Source organism: Berghia stephanieae, chromosome 1, assembly GCF_034508935.2.
Source record: "Berghia stephanieae isolate SIO BIC M18660-M18661 chromosome 1, UCSD_Bste_1.3, whole genome shotgun sequence".
NCBI classification, from domain to species: domain Eukaryota; kingdom Metazoa; phylum Mollusca; class Gastropoda; order Nudibranchia; family Aeolidiidae; genus Berghia; species Berghia stephanieae.
Window position 1 is genome coordinate 8,347,843 of NC_088360.1, and position 20,691 is coordinate 8,368,533.

At 38.0% G+C, this 20,691-nt stretch overlaps 1 protein-coding gene across 1 annotated transcript; it reads right to left on the reverse strand.

Annotated features, from left to right (window-relative positions):
• Positions 1 to 6,640: 6,640 nt before the first annotated feature.
• LOC144967268 (actin, cytoplasmic) lies at positions 6,641 to 9,740 on the reverse strand. The gene is made up of 2 exons (XM_078904307.1): positions 9,218 to 9,740; positions 6,641 to 8,096 (listed from the first exon to the last, which is right to left on the reverse strand). The coding sequence occupies exons 1-2, from the start codon at positions 9,341 to 9,343 to the stop codon at positions 7,092 to 7,094; spliced, it is 1,131 nt and encodes a 376-aa protein (XP_078760433.1). The 5' UTR covers positions 9,344 to 9,740; the 3' UTR covers positions 6,641 to 7,091.
• Between the last annotated feature and the right edge of the window lie 10,951 nt (positions 9,741 to 20,691).

Consider the following 20,691-nt stretch of genomic DNA (forward strand, 5'->3'; position numbering starts at 1 on the left):
TAGTATATATATATATATATATATATATATATATATATATATATATATATATATATATATATATATATATGTGTGTGTGTTTGTGAGTGTGTGTGTGTGTGTGTGTTTGTATGTCTTTGGGCTTGTATGTACGCCTTTGTGTGGGTGTGTGTGTGTGTGTGTGTATGTTTGGAGAGTGTGACATAATCGTATCCATGTGATGATAAGCTCATCGACTTTCATTGAAACATAATATAATATCATGTGATGAAAAACAATATAATATTATGGTAAACAATAAAATAACGTACTGTTCGTATTGTTCTTCAGTTACTGTTGTGTAAAATTGTCATGATTTTTCTTTTTAGAATTTGCAAGATTTTACCTTAACTTTAATAATGCGTTACATCAACTATTAAAGTTACATCATGCTAAAATAGGAGCGCTCATGAGTTTTGACCAATTCTGAGTGGAGACAATAGATAGATTTAAACTACAAGATGTTAAAGGGACTTTTTTTTGCCGACTATTTTATTATGCACACAGGATGGTGGTAGGGAAAGGAGCTACGTGCACATATTTGTAGGTCTGTTAATCAAAAGCAATTATAGGCTTGATTTAACGTTGTTATGATTAATATTTTGCGTTGGTTTGAGAGCATTTCCATGACAACAACGGGCCCATGTCAATTTGGGTTATCAGACCTGCATATAAGTATAAATTGGAAAGGGATGATTGATTTATTGCAATGTAGCAACCTCTGCTCCAGCCGAAGTGATATCTGACATTAACCAGTCAACTGTCGGTCTCTGGGGAAAAAACAAAACAAACAATTATTTAAAGGTTTGGCCAGGAGGACGACCTTTAAACATTCTCAAAACTGATATTTCGCGAAATTCGAGGTTTGCGAGTTTTTTTCCAAGAAGACGGTCATTTAAATAGATATATTTTAAATACGTGTTATTCATGAGTATGGCATTAACTGGTTCACTTTGGGTTCAATGCTAAAAAAAAGACGCTCGTTAGAAATTTGGTTGTGGTAAAGACGAACAAATAATGCTATTGTCATGGACTAAATCTGGACTAAAATTATTTCTGGAGTCCTGATAGCTCATTTGATATAGCAATCGCCTCATAAACAAAGTCATTGGTAACACTCCCGGATAGAGTCGAGATTCCCCCCCCCCCCTTTCCCCCCAACCCACCCCACCCCATTCCACCTGTTCTCCCATCAGTATTGGGTTGCTAGTCTTTGGTAAAATAAAAAAAAACCTTGGTTTCTTATGTAAGGAAATAGTAGCATGCTGGTTTGTCACAGGCCCTGTTTGACACAGGTTCAGAATGTCAGAGGCCCAATTTGTCACAGGCCAACCTCACCTCGACCGTGCCCTGCATGATGCAGGTTATCACTGACACTCTAAAAATAAATGAATGGTTGATTGATTGTATAAATGGCATTAAATTTTTCAATTGATTTTGACGAAAGAACGTTCATTGCTGACATTTTTACAGAGTAGTTTGCTTTGATTTGTATACAAAAAGGAAGAAATGTTGAACAACATATGCTGAATTGACATTTTAGAAGGACTATTACTATTACTACGGAGGCATGCCAGATTGTCACAGGCCGACCTCATCTCGCCTCTGCCCTGCATGATGGAAATTATTACTGAGGGACTATCTCTCGATCACCAATTTGAAGGTAGAGAATAAAAAACTGAAGTTACAACTACATTGTTAAAGTGCTGTAATTATTACCTTCATCTTGGGTGGGGTTCCTACCTTCCATAGTGGGCAGGGAGGTTCGTGCTGTCTTCCATCCCCCTTTATCTGTTTTCCAATTGCTTTCTGTCTTTGTCTTGGGGTGAGATTGCTTGGTTTTGTCCTGACCTTGGCCGGAGTCCGTGGCTGGGAGGGAAACAGTCAAATGTATAGTTATAGTTTTGGGAGATGATATTTTTTCCTTGTAAATCATCTCTCTGCTATGTACTGTTATTCTTTTGATTTTTAACATATGATTTGTAGACATTTGAGTGTATTCCTCTTAGTGGGGACCTGTGCTTGTGTCTGGATGAGACTTTTAGGTGATCTCAAACTGAGTACTTTGATGGTGTGCTCTTGGAATCTGCATCTGTTTTCTATTTGAACAAATTCCCCTTTGTCTTACCTTTTCTTGGGTGCTTTAATTGTAATTCTAGAACTTTTTACGATCCCATTTTCTTCCTTTTTACTGGCGCTGACATGACCTTAATGTGTTGCAAGCGCCGTAAAACCCTTAAAAACAAACAAATTATTACCTTCATCAATACTCAAATACTTAAATGACATAACAAAACGATCTTATTCACGAGTCTTCTTTCAGGACATGATTATGTTTCTTTTAAAAGTTTTTATACAGGTCATCACAGCTTGTGTGAAAAACATTCATTGCAAATGAAAGATATGAGAAGGGTAAATCTAAGGGCTGGAATTAATGTAGGCATACACAAATATGATAGAGTAAAACAAATGAACTGGTATCTTAATTTCTTGTATGCAGGACAACATAAAACTCGAGTAATTGCACATCATTGTGTACATCAGATTTACAAAGGAAGGCAAAGAAATCATCTCAGGCCTACTTGGCCTGTGACAAACTGGGCAGCCCCCCCAAAAAAAACAGGTGCCGCAAAATCATATCCGCCCACCACGTCAATGAATGATAAGTTATATCGGAATAAATAACAATGATAAAAGGGAAAAGGACATGATGAGGACGTTTTGGGTTTCCCATTTGTCAACAAAACACGATGAATGAGACACTACAGACGAATGAGAGATAAAAGGATGGCATTATAAAGGCGAATAAACAGGATTATGAGGGAACAATAAATAGACTACTAATTATTAGATAATATGGATTATTATGTCGTAGGTGAAGAAAATTATTGTTTTACGTCAAAATGGTTAGGATTTGGAAATTTTAGCATCTTCAAAATTTAAGAAAATAAAATTCATTCTCTTCAGGGAAAGCATTTTATTAAAATGTGAATGTCGTAGGTTAAGTTCCATCCTAAAGTTTATATAGAATGGGGGATAACCCAGACATAATACCGTTTTGAGAAGATTGATCACATACTCTGATGCCCAAAGCCGAAAAGGCAAAATTATTTCCCCTTGAGGCATTGATGAAATTTTGACGGCACATACGCTTTTGGTGTGACTATTAAAGAATGGTTACCGGAGACAAACTATGGAGAGTATGATTTCTTGAATTGAGTCAGATAGGGGAACTAATTCAAAGTGCTTTAATTTCAGCTGTATTATCAAGAGTTATGTCCCTTTGTTGGTTTGACAATTTCATTGCAGCGTGGCAATATCACGGTCTTGATGGACACCTTGGCCGTAGGTACCGTATGTAATGGGTATGAAATAGCATGCTTAATATATGAAACAGTGCCAGTGCCAGACAAATCAGATCGTTATCTTACTCTTACACCCGCGCTTTCTCCCTAATTTGCCACTTATTTTATTTGGCGTAATGAAATGGGATCAGCTCCATTTCTAATCCTTAAAAATCCTATCAAGTGATTTTCTAGTCTTTGTCAGTGACAGTGACAGTGACCAGACTGGTCGGGCGACATTTTCAAACTCGCTCTGACATGTTAAATTGTAAAAGTGTAAGACTCAATGCAATGGTCAAATGGTCACTGGCAGAGGGTCTGGGTGTTGTACAACTCCTTGTCATTATTCAGGCCAAAACAAATTAATGTTTCTCAAATGATACTCATGATGCAGGTACAACTATTACTACTACTACTACTACTACTACTACTACTACTACTACTACTACTACTACCACTACTACTACTACTACTACTACTACTACTAATAATAATACTACTACTACTTATACTACTTCTACTACTTATAACTTCTACCACGAAACAAAACATTGTACCTCATTGTAAGGCGAGGTGTAAGTGATCGGATGAATGATAGAGGACGCAAAACTACAATTGAACACATAATTTCTATTCTTCAATGAATCCGATGTGAATGAGTACAACAAAGTACAAATCTGCTAACGATTCCACTTCCAATACGTGTTGTTGGTGGATTACCCACAGGATGTGCGTTATGTATTTTGCAGTGATGGGTATCCGGAGATACTTGATTTGAGCTCCACTTTCGCCATCACGTTTGACTTTGAGCTTTGAGCAGGACTTTTTAGCACGTTTGTTCGCTCATTTTGAGCGACCGCCCAGCGGCAAATGCCTTGGTTCTCGGGTCCTTTTTCAAGACGAAGGACCCCATCCAACTGAGACCTGAGCAAAATGAGCATCTGATTGTTAGCTGGTGACCGATTTACAAGTCGGTATTCCTCCAGGAATCATAAACATCGGACTGCGGCACGCTGATTCCAATTCCAGCCTACTTTTTGGTTACAACTCACGATAACGGGATAGAATAGAATCCAGCGTGTACTGTAATAATATGTAGATCGGAGATTAGGATAAGCTCCCCTCCCCAATTTTAGATCAGATACAACTGGTTCACTGAAACATCTATCAGCATCGGCTTTACGGGCAGTCTGTTAAAAAGGAGTTTATAACGCAATAACACTAATGTGCTCAAATCTTAACAGGTCCGTCAGCAACAGCAACACGCAACATGTAGAACGACACTACACATGTTCCTGTTAGGCTATATTACAATTTTTATCGACACAGACAACGCTGTTAACGACTAGGTTCTCGTTTTACACCCGAGTACGATGAGAGAATGCGAGTAAATAGCCTTCAAGGACTCACTCAACATGCGCAGCAAAGCTCGAACCAGGACTCCGATCTGAAGGGCGAGTATACATACACTAGACCAAACATGGTCTCTACCTAGTAGTAGTAGGTAGATAAGTAGTAAAGTAGTTTGGCGTAACTTGGTTGAATAAAATCCACCTTGATCCAAATGCAAGATTGGCCCGATGGATATAAATTTGTACTACTAGAACTAGAAGAATCGATGGGCAATTCATCTCCATCGTAACTGAATCCAATGTCCTCGATCGTGACGAATAGTACACACTTAAGTTAGAGAAGGGCGCCGAAAGGTTGGTAAAAATAGACGGCACTTGCAACCTGGATATCTCACCCCCAGTAGACCACCGATCAATTGTCGCCTTTAAAAACCAGAGCCATTTATATTGCGCAATACCCATCAAGCGTGCTCAGTGTTTTTACAAAGCTATGCGGTTTTGTGGTAGCACACTCGCTTTCGGGCCGGAAGGTCCTTGGTTCGAGTGAGTGTCCTGTTCTGAGCGCGCATCCGCATAGTCGAGTCCTTGCAAAAAAGCTCTTTACTCGCATTCTCTGACCGTACTCGGGTGTAAAATAAGTACCTGGTCGTTAACAGTTGGCTTTAAAAAAAAAAAAGAAGCCATTTCGCATGTATAACACTAATACTAACAGTAACCGGCATCATGTCCAGTCTTTCATGTTTAGTGTTCTGTTGGCAACTGATCCCATCTAAATTTGTAAAGCGCTTTGTGCACGTGTATTAGTAGTAGCAGATAATGCGTCATATATATGCTCAAGGTTACCAGGGGTCCCTGTCCAACGGCAACACAAGACTACAAGGCACCCGTTAGGCGATAGATAGGCCTTAAAATGCCGCCAGTCGATTTTACACCAGAGTAAGGCGCAAGGCGAGGGAATGCGAGTGTGAGTAAAGAGACTATTCCAAGGGCAATGCGACGCTCAGACTCAAAGAGTCAAGAGTGCGGGACTCGAACTCTAATCCTGGATCCTCCGGTCCGGAGCCGAGTGTCATCACAAGACCCCCAAAGCTGCAGAAATTAAGACCAAAAAAAATCTCAGTAACAGTTCAGTAGTTTACCTACGACATCGAGCAGTCGAGACAACATTCTGGCATAGGTGCGAGTGAGAGAAGTGAACTGGACGTTCGAAAATGGAGAAGCCATGGAAATGGAATACGAATGTAAACGTGTGCAATTTGTCCACATCATTTCAAATAGGTGCCCTTTGTAGAAAGTAAAATTACAAAGTGGAGTGCCCTTTGTAGTAAAAGTGGAGTTCTTGCGTGCCCGCAAGACGGGTACTTATTCACACCGGAGTCTAAAGATGAAATGTGCCCAAGGACTAAGTTTTGAGTTCAATGTCACCCATCCGGTCACTTTTCTTTCTAAACATCGCTTGTGATTAAGAGCAGACAATCCCTTGATAAGCAGTTAGCAGACCACTTTCCGGTCTACAGCAAGAAGTCAAAGCCAAAGACACGAAGCCCCAACAGAATGGAGCAGGACAGCAATAAGACTGCAAGACTCACTCAATGCAAGTCACAAGCATTGGTAAGAATTAGTATTAGTAGAGTAGAGTACGAGACTCGGTCAGAGGCGACAGATAAAGAAACAACAGTCGAAGAAATATAACTCCAATAACCAAAAGTCCAGAAGTATCAAATGTCCGGCAATTAATTGGGCCCCATTGCAAACCCAAAAAGTAAACAACTTAGTTTACCGGAGACAACGGGACACTCAATAATTTTGCACTTTTGAGATTAGGAGTTAAGCGGGCACTTGGACTATGAACCAAATGGTAACGACTTCCAATTTGATAATGGTCCGAATGCCTCTTTGATTTTAATTTTACAAGAAATGTCAAAACTGGTTTTAATATTTTTAATTCAACTTGCAACTTTTTTGTGTATAAAAAAATAATAGAATATCAACATGATGTACACGAGTGAGATTGTGATTGGGGTTAGGACTAGACCAAATTGGTCTAGAGAGCACCTTTTCAATCAGTACTTTCACACCTTAAAGCAAATGCCCGGAAGACGATTGCCCATGGACTAATGTTTGACCAACTACATGCCCAATCACACGTATATCTTTCGTCAAAATATGCCCACAAAACAAATGCCCTTATGAACCGAGGCATATGCCCATAATTTATTATCCTATCTCATTCGCTCAGCCAGTTTTACGCATTCTTTCGTCATTTCTATCATGATCCGAGTCATTCATGTTCAAGCAGTTACAGAAATGGAGTAATATTACAGAGGAAAAAATGCATAGGATAGGATAATAAACGATGTGATGGAATGAAAAATGTCTAGAAGCACTTTCTGTGGACAATGGATGGGCCGGATTCGTCGTATTCCTGTTTGGAGATCCACATCTGTTGGAAGGTGGAGAGGGAAGCAAGGATGGATCCTCCAATCCATACGGAGTATTTACGCTCTGGTGGGGCAATGATCTTGATCTTCATGGTGGGTGGGGCAAGGGCTGTGATTTCCTTCTGCATACGATCAGCAATACCTGGGTACATAGTGGAACCACCAGACAGAACAGTGTTGGCATACAAGTCTTTACGGATATCAACATCACACTTCATGATGGAGTTGTAAGTGGTCTCGTGGACACCAGCGGCTTCCATACCCAAGAAAGATGGCTGGAACATGGCTTCGGGGCAACGGAATCTCTCGTTTCCAATGGTGATGACTTGGCCATCAGGCAATTCATAGCTCTTCTCAAGTGAGGAGGATGTGGCAGCAGTTTGCATTTCTTGCTCAAAGTCAAGGGCAACGTAGCAAAGTTTTTCCTTGATGTCACGGACAATTTCTCTCTCGGCAGTGGTGGTGAATGAGTAACCTCTCTCAGTGAGGATCTTCATGAGGTAATCTGTAAGATCACGACCGGCCAAATCCAGTCTCATGATGGCATGGGGAAGGGCATAACCTTCGTAGATGGGGACAGTGTGGGTGACACCATCACCAGAGTCGAGGACAATACCGGTGGTACGACCAGAGGCATACAGGGAAAGCACGGCTTGGATGGCGACGTACATGGCTGGGGTGTTGAAGGTTTCAAACATGATTTGGGTCATCTTTTCTCTGTTGGCTTTGGGGTTAAGGGGAGCCTCTGTAAGGAGGACGGGGTGCTCTTCGGGGGCAACTCTGAGCTCGTTGTAGAAAGTGTGATGCCAGATCTTCTCCATGTCGTCCCAGTTGGTGACAATTCCGTGTTCGATGGGGTATTTGAGGGTGAGGATACCTCTCTTGGACTGAGCTTCATCACCAACATAGCTGTCTTTCTGGCCCATACCAACCATCACACCCTGGACAAAAAAAGAAGAAAAAAATCACCAATTAATGCCACTTAAGAAAAAAAGTAAATAATGCAAAGTTTACTGTTGCTCATCAACGACTTTCTTGCTGCCCACAGAACGACCATTTTCAAATAGTAACACCAAGCTGTGATTGGACAACAGTGCCATACTGGGCAAAAATTACTGTGATTAATAAGACAATCCAATTCAAAAGTATAGCAATCAATCTTCGAAACTGGATATACTCTAGCCCTCGTTGTTCCGACTTAGCCAATATTCAATTACTAAATATTTAACAGTAATGTGGACATGCGAGTGCAATTATAAAAAAGAAATAAAAATAAACAGTACATCCTAATCTGAATCTACTAACCTATGTACATTTGTATAAAATCACAAGTTACGAGGTAAGTCAAAAGAGTGCAGTTTGAGCAGATACAATTATGTAATTTAAAAGACTATACGCGTAGTTCACACAGGAAGAGATACAACTTGCTTTATCATTTACTTTTGTCAAAAAGTTGCATGGGTTAATTTCACCTCCAAATACGTCTCAATCCATTCACAATGGCGAAGGGTGGTTATGGGTGTAAAGACTTAAAGAGCGCAACTTCCACTGTGTGCTCAATGCGCTTTACAAGGTGCCAAAGTCTACAGCGACTGATAAATTAAAACGTAGGGTAGATGAATTAAAAGCGATCCACTTCAATATTTACAATACAAAAAGCGATCCACTTCAATATCTATAATACAAAGCATCACTTTACACTCGAGCACAGTGAGACAAAGAGAATGCGCACTTCAAGCTCGCGGGACTCAAGGGACCTTGAGGGACGAGGGCAGGTGTCGTACATAACCACGTAGCAACATGAAAACAAAGGGTTGCGTAGTTTCAGGACATGGATGAGGAGATTTTGATTGTAAAGCGCTTTGAACACAATTTAGTGGATATTGCTCTATATAAATGCTCCAGCTTTGATTTGTCAAATTTTTTGAGTTCCATGATTATGTTGCTCAACTCTATAATATTCTTAGTGCGATTTATTCTTTCATAATAATCACTGGGACGTTAATGCACTTGCATATTATTCTTATTATGCACAACAATAATTAATATAGTTTTGCTTTACCTGATGACGGGGTCTTCCAACGATGGATGGGAATACAGCACGGGGAGCATCATCTCCAGCGAAACCGGCTTTGCACATACCGGAGCCATTGTCCACAACAAGAGCAGCAACATCGTCGTCACACATGATGATGGCTTTTATTTGAATTTAGAATCACAACAAAAAAAATTACAAGTTGAAATATTAGTTCTTTCCTAGTTCTTCTTACTTTGAGCAGAATGACTCGAATGAAGCTAAGACGGTTGGTACACGGCTGTTATAGGGAACGAGCAGCGGTAGCGGAAATCTGGGGGTTTCTGTGACTAAGCCTGGATTACCTTATAAGGAAACCGGCATTTCGGATTTTCTAGGAACGCGAGGGGGGATTTTGGCTACGCTTTTCCCATATATGGTCATAACAGCGCTCCGCATATTTTCATCGATCGCGAAGGCCTCATTCAACACACACAGCACACCACTTTTGTCCTGTCACCTTGTATGGCCTCAGCCCCGAACGTCCCACCCCACTTGCTTTTCTCCGCGAGCTCAGACGCAAAACACGAGGTTTGATAGCGAGGGCGAGAATGAATGAGACGCATGAAAACGAGTGGCGAGTGGAGACACGTCTTTAAAAAAATTCTTTTCGTTGGTCGTTGAGTTGACTGTTGTAATCTGATTACTGATCTTGTCTTTGCTATTCATGCTATTTCATTAAAATTCCATTCATATAACATAACCGTGGCAGGCAAAGATAGAAACTCCAAATCTAAGATAGATAGATAGAGAGAGAGAGAGAGAGAGAGAGAGAGAGTGTACCTTGTTTCGTTTTTGCTACATTCCAACGATATCAGGTGTGGTTAATAATAATAATAATAATACATGACATTTATAACGCGCATTTTCATCACTGGGTGATGCTCAATGCGCGAAACAATAATACAGTGACATTATTATACAAATGAAACATTATACAAACTACATCAACATAATATTATCATTATACAACAATGTAATAACTAAACATAAAGTCATTAATACAAGATATGTTATAATACATCCACATGCTATGTCAAATACGGAAATAATATAAAATAATGATATAATAACATAAACTAAATTAACATTCATATTGGGGTCAAATTACAAAGATGCATTAATCAAGATGTGTTTTAACAAAGAGATGGTGTTTTAACTTTGATTTAAATATTGATAAGGGCTGCGCTTCTCTTATTCTTTTAGGAAGAGAGTTCCAGATGGAAGGTCCGACGTGACTGAACGATCTGCCGCCGTAAAATTTATATTTATATTTATTTGTAACAATTAATTTTGTAGAATCTAGTGCAGAACGTAGACTCCTCGTTGGCTTATAAGTTTCTAAAAATTCAGTAATATACAATGGTGCTTGATCATTAAGGCACTTATAGCACAATACTGCTAGTTTGAATTCGATTCTCACATTAACTGGTAACCAATGCAGCTCATACAAAAGTGGCAACGAGTAGGATGTTATCTTCTTTCTTAAAATCAATTTAGCAGCCGCATTCTGGATACTTTGAAGGCGTGATATTTTATCGTTGCTTACATTCGAGATTAACGAATTACAGTAATCTATTTTAGATAGTATGAAAGATGTTATTAGTTTGCATGTTACTTCTCTTGTTAGGAAAGGTCTAACTGAAGCAATTCTTTTTAAGCCTATTGTCAAACTTCTACATAGAGAATCAAACTGTGCCTGCATAGTCATATGTTGATCTAGCATTACCCCGAGGTTTTTCACACACGTTGAGAGGTTAATTGTGCACCCATTTATATTTAGAGTAAACTTCAGAAAATCATCTTTCAAAACACTTTTTCTACCACACACCATCACCTCTGTCTTTTCATTATTCAGCTTTAACTTGTTAATTTCCATCCAGCATTTAACATCTCTAATACAGTCTTCAACACGGGTAATTAATGATGGGATATTACTAGGGATATCGCTTACATAGATCTGAGTGTCATCAGCATAGAAATTAATTTATTTTTAACAAAAATATCCGAAAGAGGTTGAGTATAAAGAGTAAAGATAACAGGACCAAGGACAGACCCCTGCGGAAAGCCGTAATTTAGAGGAAATGTTTCTGATACTGCGCCATCGATCAGAACCGACTGAGATCTTGATGTTAGGTATGATTTAAACCAACTAAGCGCAGTGTCTCTAATTCCAAAAGTAATTTTTAATCGTTTAATAAGTATCTCGTGATCAATGGTGTCAAATGCAGCCGAAAGGTCCAACATAGTCAATAAACAGACATGATTTTTGTCAATACTATTAAGAATATCAGTGCATACTTTTAAAAGGGCAGTTTCAGTGCTATGATGTGATTTATAGGCAGATTGGAAAATTACCCATCGATAATGATCGATGGGTAATGGGTGACTCTGGACCAGATGTATTTAAATGATGGCGAAAGTACCATTCGATTCAGAAGTGAAAGGGTATCTGAGTAAAACTGGTAAATATTGTAAGAGTGCCAAAGACGTCGAATAGCAAAGGGGGCAAGTTCAGTGCAAAACGAAACTTTGAAATCAATGTGGCCAGTTGGAGTGAAAGAGAAATTATACGTTGTGAAGCAAGCAGACAGAGAACTGGGAATCTGTGGATAATGATGCTATGTGTTTAGGTAAAATAACATCCACCAGCCAGATTAAACACACCGACATTCAAAACTGTAATATTTAACGTTTATCGACTGACTGATATAATTTAGTGATTACTAATCATTAACAGGCTGTTTAAAAATAATAACAAAGGGCCGAGTGACGTCTGCGAACCGGAACACACAAAGCTGTGTAACCTTAAACGTGTAAAGATAGTATGCGATTGGCTAAGAATCTCACAATATTGCCATCCGGAAGTATAACGGACCAACACACAACACTCTGTGTAACCATGAACTTTTATAGTCTGGTTAATACTATTAAGTGAGACTTACTCATAAATGCGGATGGCAAAAGACAAAGGCAAGAGTGACGTCAACTTCATTCTATCTATAGTGTTCGCTTGGCCGGAAGTGGACCAAGGTACAAAACTATGTGTAACCTTGAACGTGTATAGATAGTTAGAAGATGACGTCACTCAGGTCTTTGTTATTGTTTTTTGCCATCCGCGTTTATGAGTAATGCTCACTGAACTGTTTTAACCCGACTATAAACATTCACTTTTTTGTGTGTTGGTCCGTTATACTTCCGGATGGCAATGTTATGAGCTCCTTAGCCAAGCGCATACGATCTTTTGATAGAATGCGCTTGGCCAAGGAGTTCACAACATTGCCATCCGGAAGTATAACGGACCAACACACACTCAGTGTAACCGTGAACTTTTATAGTCTGGTTAATACAGTTTAGTGAGAACAACTCACAAACGCGGATGGCAAAAACAATAACAAAGGCCTGAGTGACGTCATCTTCGAACTATCTATAGTCTGGGTAACACCGTTTAGTGAGAATTACTTATAAACCTGGATGGCAAAAAACCCCACAAAAAAACCAATATCAAAGGCCTGAGTGACTTAATCTTCATTCTATCTTTTGTCTGATTGATAGAATTTAGTGAGAATCAATCGCCAAAATGGCTGTCTAAAAGCAATAACAAAGAGCGGAGTGACGTCCACTTCGTTCCTTCTAGTAGTTCTCACTATATTCTATCAGACTAGAAACGTTTTCGGTCATACATAGTTCTGTGTGTTGGTATGTTATATACGGCTGGCTGATTTTGTGAATGTATTGGCTAAACGCACAGCAGCAATAATACCTGTATTGATGCTATGCGTATAGATAAAATGCTAACAACATCAGCCAGCCATATACAACGTATCAAAAACACACAACTATATGCAACCTCGAACGTTTTTTGTGTTTGACAGAATTTAGTGAGAACTAATCACCAAAATGGTTGTCTAAAAGCAATAACAAAGAGCTGAGTGACGTCAATTTCTTTACTACTATAAACATGTCATTTATTTGTTTGTTTTCTTGTTCTGGTTTATTTTACAGCGCCAGTTACAGGGAACATGATATTGAGGAAAAGTTGTATCTACATTAAATTTAAAAGCGCACAAGAAAAAGCAAGACAAAGGACACCTGTTCAAATAGGGAACAGAATATTCCATCAATGTGCCTATTTGGACAGAAGTCCTATCCAGGCACAAGCAAAGGATTCCGATACGAAGGATACATTCAAATGCCTAGAAATATACACTATACTTATAATATTAAAAACTTAACTATAATGGTACATAACAGAGAGTTGGTTTATGGTGAGAATTCTCTCTCTCTCTCTCTCTCTCTCTCTCTCTCTCTCTCTCTCTCTCTTTCTCTCTCTCTCTCTCTCTCTCTCTCTCTCTCTCCTCTCTCCTCTCTCTATCTATTTATCTATCTATCTCTCTACCCCTTCTCTCTCTCTAAATAAAAAAAAAGAAGAAGAAAAAAGAACCATACATTTGAGTGCTTTTCTCCTAGCTAAGGATCCCAGCCAGGACCGGGAAATAATGTTTAAAAAGAAACAAAACAAAACAATCTCGATCCAGAACAAAGTCAGAGATAGCAATATGGAAAGGGATAACAGATAACCTAAAGAGGGATATAAGACGCATTGACCTTTCAACACGGGAGTCAGAAGACCCCACCCAACCATTTAATTTGTTAATCAATTAAGTGCCGTACTCTGGAAATACCCGGGTTTTTTTTTTCAAAATTTGGCCAGAAAACTCGTCCTTTAAATATCTATCGATTTAAATGAACTTCGTCTTGGCAAAAACTCTCAAACCCGAGACTAAGGAAGACCTCGCGAGTCGCGAGGTCCCAGATTTGAGAGTTTTGCCAAGATGATGGTCATTTAACTCGATCGATATTTGAAGGATGAGTTTGCTGGCCATCTTTTTAAAGACGTGTCTTTCAAGAGTACGGCACTTAACTGATTAATCAATTAATGTTCCTTTATGGCTCTGTGGTCTTGCATGATCATTGGCTTCCAATCTATCGGTCTCTTCTGCGAGTCCTGTCTCGTGGCAACAAATCGAAATTTATTGAAAAAGCATTCTTTCGACTTTTCATATAACATACATTTGCAATGCTGACAAATTCAGAGCTTTTCCCGAAAAGGAAGTTTTACAAAAGTCTAATACAAATTAAATGCCTCTTAACCAGTTAACTGCCTTACTTTGGAAAAACTTGTATTTAAAAATTTGGGCAGAAAACTCATCCTTCAAATTAAATTATATCTATCGATTTAAATGACCTTATCTTGGCAAAAACTCTGAAACATGGATCTATCCACGCCCGAGTTTTCTGGCCACATTTTACAATTTACGCGTCTTTCCAGAGTACGGCAGTTAACGGGTTAACTTAATGACAAGTTATTTCAATACAAAAAAACACGCGTAAAAAGCATGCAGCGAGAAGTGAATTATAAAACGACTGCGATATGCATCCTGTTTTGCAAATACACGCACCGAGTACAATAAGAGTAAGGGTAAACAGTTCCAAGTAATTTATAGAAAAAATGTAAAACGAGCGTGGTAGAAAAAAAAAATAGTAATAAAAACCACACAAAAAAAATCCAAATAAACAAACGGACAAACAAACAAACAACGAACAACAACAAATACTCAAACCCTCATTCCCCTAAAAAAGAAATCCCATTGAAACAAGACAAGAGAATAAACAACAAAATTAAACCCAAAAAATTTAAAAAAATGTTTTTTCCATGTATCATTTTTTTCTTACTAAAATGAGCACATACAGAAATGGAAATAATAAATATCTCTTATACCGCGGCATCGAGAAAATGTCTTGATTTACTGAAAACTTGATTTTGTCAAGCTAGTTTCAGGATGGGCACATTCTGGTGTTATAATTTACGTGCTACTTTAATCTCTCAGACCTGACAACTTAGAACTGGAAAAAAAGTCATGGGTTTCTGATGTAAAAACGTAGTCGATATTTTAAGTACATTTAGATGTTATCAATTTGTCCCCATTGCATTGAAATAATGCTTTAAATTCATTTATATACTAGTTCTGAAAACCAGAACTCGTTTAAAACAAGTTTTATGGAATCAAAGATCGTTATGTAAATTACAAAGTTGGAGCTGAACATTCCTAGTTCTACGATTCTCTTCCTCATGCTTAATCCATATTTCTTCCTTGTCTCTACAACCAAACACATCCTATTACCAAAAAAAAAAAAAAAAAAGGAAATGTTCAGAATGGGTACTGGATTGCCTGCCTACCGGTAACATGACAAGATTTAACAGGCCACTTTTTGAAACTACTACAGTACTGTTCTGTGCACTGTAAGATACCTGTAATAAAGTTTTTGTCAACAAAGAGTCAAAGAGCAATCCCGTGTAACGCCCCATGTTAGGGATTGCCAGATAATTTAGAAAAAAATGCCAAATATTTAATTTAAAAAAAATGAAAAATAGCCTGGATAAAATTACCAAACTTTTCAAAGTGTAACTTTGTCCCCGAAATAAGTATTATGAAAATAACTCATAAATGTCTTATCCCGCTCATATTAGTGTCTTGATTTTTAAAAAATATATTAGAAAATAATAAGTATGTATATATTTGAAGGACGAATTTTCTGGCCAAATTTTAAAATATGAGTTTTCCCAGAGTACGGCAGAAAGAGGGAAGACAAATAAAGGGGACATCCTCCTTTTTTTTATTCCTGTAAGCCTGTCCGAATTGTTTGCAGGAATGTATGGAAGGAACGAAGTTGACGTCACTCAGCTCTTTGTTATTAAACAGTCTTTTAGCGATAAGTTCTCACTAAAATTATATCAATTAAAACATAAACGTTGAAGGTTATACACAGTTTTGTATGTTGGTATGTTAAATATGGCTGGCGGATGTTGTGAGGATTTTACTTCGACGCATATCATCTAACACATTAGAATGAATCATCTGCATTCCTATTTCTCTGATTGTGCGGAGTTTTATTTTTTTTTTCTTCAAAACGAAAAAAAGTACAAAACCAAAAACAACAAAAATAAAACAAACAAAAACAAAAACAGAGCAAATCAAAAGTGGCAATCATTGTGGTAAGTGGGATAGTCTTCATATGTGGACGTGAATGTCGAGCGTTCGAATCCAAACATGGACACGTATGTTATCTCAAGTCTTTGTAGTTTTAAATTTGTGGCTTTGTGGTCTAATGATATGACATTCGCCCTCTGATCGGAAGGTACTGGGTTCGAGTCCCGCTTTAAGTGGCGCGTTGTTGGATCCTTGGAAAAGACTCTTTACTCACATTCTCTCATCGTATTCAGGTGTAAAATGAGTACCTGGTTGTTAATAGCGTTGTGGCTATCAGAAAAAAATATATCGCATTACAAGCATCACGCCTCGTCCTAAATGTTAAGTGTTGCTGTTGGCTAGGGATCCCTTATAAAGCGCGTTGAGCACGTTTAGTGGATATTGCGCTATATATGTAAATACTCACGTTCTTTTTTTTTTTTTAATGGCTCTGTTACAAAGAACATGTCGCACTGCTGTGTGCCTTTGTGGTCTAGTGGTGTGACACTCGAATTATGTGAACTTTAGGCCAATTGTTCAAATACCACCGTGAGCGGCGCAAAGTTGAGTCTCTGGAAAAGATCTTTATTCGCATCTACTCACCAACCTCATGTCGAAAATGAGTATGGCCCATAACAGCGCTGTCTTTATTTGAAAAAAAAAAGAGGTTATAATGGCAAATTGTAGATGTCTCGGCTCGTGCGTTATTAATACTGTGCGTTTAGGTATAAAACTCATAAGATCCACAAGCCGAATATTACGTACCAACGCACAAAACTATGAGTACCAACGCACAAAACTATGAGTAACCTTACACGTTTATAGTCAGATTGATATAATTAAGTGAGTAATAATCATTAAAATGGCTGTCTAAAAACAATAACAAAGAGCTGAGTGATGTCAAACTCGTTCCGTCTATATTTTGCTGGCTTGACCAGCGATAACAAGCTCGTGACACCAGTGTGTCAAATTTGTCTTTGTTTTTTAATTTTTAATTTCTACTAAGTGTCTCATTGTTTACTTTCGTGTCGAAAAAAATGTATTGTCTAGTGATTGTTACTGCACAATTAAAATCCATTTCATTAACCTTTTACAGACGGGATTCGCTCTTACCTACCATTACATTTCACCGCGTTCATCAAGTGAGCAATGTGATCCACCATCTCAAATCGGCACAATGTAAGGGTAATTAACCAGTTGAATGCCGTACCCTGGAAAGACACGTTTTAAAAAATTTGGTCAGAAAACTCATCCTTCAAATATCGATCGATTTAAATGACTCTAATCTTGGCAAAAACTGTCACACTTGAGACATCGCGAGGTCCCAGGTTTGAGAGTTTTTGCCAAAATGAGAGTTATTTAAATCGAGGTCCCAGGTTTGACAGTCTTTGCCAATATGAGGGTCAATTAAATCGTTCAATATTTTAAGGACGAGTTTTCTAGCCCAATTTTCAAATACCTTTTCTTTCCAGAGTACGACAGTTAAATGCTTAAAATTGAATTTATATCCATATATGGATCATACTTGTATTAAGTTTCTGAAACTTCTTTTGAAGAGAAAGGATATTATAAATTATAAAAGCGGGGAAAATTAAACTCATACAGTAATGGTCCATTGAGCTTTAAAATCAATTTTCAGCACACGGTCCTTTCCGATATGATTCCTAGAGATCACACTTGTCACTTATCAGTGAAGTTTATTCGTTGAAGCCGGACTCGCATCCCAACCAACAACTACTACTACATCGTAATACTGGATGTCGTGTGATGACGTCAAAGGACAGATTTGGGGGCTTCTTGCTCGTCGTTCGTCGTTCGACGTCGATTTCGTTAACTTGCTATTACTCTCTTGGTTGGAATGGCTCGTTTTTATAATATGATATAAAATATCATTTGAATGTAATGCATTTTTCTACCGCCATTTTAAGTTTAGACTCAAAACAATGTGAGGAATGACGACCCCATAGAGGTATTCGTGCACATTATGTCATCAGCTAAACGACCCTTGAATTAGGAGGTCGCTGTCAACACAGAACTATGTATGTCATTTCGTTACACATCCGTTATCTCTCCGTTAAATATTACATCTTTTTAAAAAAAAAGTCAAATGTCATTAGAAGTCAATTTTAAATATGGGAGTATTATAATTATAACAAAACAATATAAAACACGTGTTTCGTTCGTCATATTTTCATTATTGAAATTAGTATAAAGCACAGTTTTAAAAATGCCATTTATAATGAGCTCGTCATTTTTAATTTCATTCTATACGTATCTTTGTTTTTTATCGTTTTGACACACACACACACACACACAAACACACACACACACACACATACACACACACACACACAACCAACATTAATCGTTTTTCGTTGTTTCATCGTATAGAATGCCATTGTATTAAATGGATAACATTTGTAATGCGACTTGATGATGAGATGTACGAAATGGGAATCTTACGTTTTATTTCTTAAATTATTTATGATCACGAAATACTTTGAAATGTTTATTTCCTCCATATTATTTCAGTTCATATATCTAATTTTGACAAGGCCTATTCCTTAACCATTTCCTTACCAACAATAGGATAATCGTCGCATTCGTTACGATACAACCTTTTTTTTATTCAATTTTTTTTTTGTACATCATAAAATTTAAAGAAAATGGGGCAGTGTGTTGTAGAGCATGTTTTACTAAAGAAATTATTTATCGCAAAAACTTAGATATCTACTGCTATTGCGTTTGAGTGATAAAAGATATATTTTTGTGCTAGTTGGGTGTGAAGTTTTGGGGAAAATCCTGAAAATTGCTGGTAAGGAGAGAGTTAAGGAGTTCAGTTAACAGATGGGGGTTAGTCCGCAATATTGTTCCTCCAACCAGACAATAAACGTTTAATATCATAATATGTAGATTTAATTTGTGTTTTGGTGAGATGGCGGGCGCAATGGATGAATATTATACTTAGACTAATGTCATCAATATTGATGGTTAATAATTAAAAACAACTCGTCAGAATTTCGTTAACCCCAGACTGACTGAGACATTTTACTCCCTATATGAATCGACCTCAGAAGTCTCGGGTTTAAGAGTGTTTGACAATTGGATTCAATAGTCTGATGTCACGACCGCCTAGCAACATTGATTCTTAACATAGAAAATCGGTACTTTGTATTCTTCATGCTGGCTAGAACCTTTTTACACACACACACACACACAAAAATATATATATATATATATATATATATATATATATATATATATATATATATATATATATATATATAAAGGATTCTGTTAGTTTAAGACAGAACTGACGGGCACTGGAACATTTGCCAAGTGCTGTGACATCGGCTACTACCTGGGTGCGAGCAGCGAAGCCGGCAACCAGGCCCGGCGTGTGAGTACTTCTGGTGTTGAAATACTTAAAAAAAATAAATGAGCTTTTATGTAACAGAATATGCACTAAATGTGCTCAAAGCGCATTACAAGGGGTCCCAAGCCACTATCAACACTTAACTCGTAGAATGAGGCGTGACGATAACCGGTGCTGCGCTTGAATATTACAGGCGCGGTCGGTGTTTGTCGTCGACTGATGTCCAATATGTCGCTAAAATAGGTTGTTGCAAAATTATTCTTCCTTTCGGTCTTCTTCAAGAAAATAAGTTGTCCGCTGATTCATGTATCTCGTACCACATTTCAAAATACCTCCTCTGAAAAGAAAAAAAAACTAGGAAAATTTAATTTTGAGATTTTTGTTTTTTTTCCTAAATTTCTCTTTTGCTCAGTAGTGGTTATGAATAGCGAGTAGTTACCGGCTACTTACTATAGATAGTTTGATGTTGACGTCACTCAGGTCTTGTTATTGTTTTTGCCATCCACGATTATGAGTAACTCTCACTAAACTGTATTAACCAGGCTATAAACGTTCAATGTTACACATAGTTTTGTGTGTTGTCCGTTATACTTCCGGATGGCAAAAGTTGTGAGCTTCTTAGCCAAGGAGCGCTTGCTAAAGTTCAAAACATTGCCATCGCGGACCAAAATCGGTAAATGAACTTTTATAGTCGGGTATACAGGTGAAATCCCTTACAAGCCTTACTGACACGCATACACTTATCGTTACGCTATATTATATTCTAATTCTGTTGATTCGGCAATTTAAATCTCTCGCTCGCGGATATCGCGGTCTACCGTTATGAACACCGACAATTATGTTCATTTTTGTTTGTTTTTTAATTTAGCCCCCCCCGTCCTCAATTATTTCTCCATGCCCTCCCTATGTTGTTTTTGTTATCTTGTTCTACCACTAGCTGATAATAAGTAGCCAATGTCATTCCCAATGAGTACTTGCACGCACGACTGACACCGGCAGTGTGTGCTTTTACCATTATATATAAAGAGGACGTTTATTGCATTGTGCTGTCATTT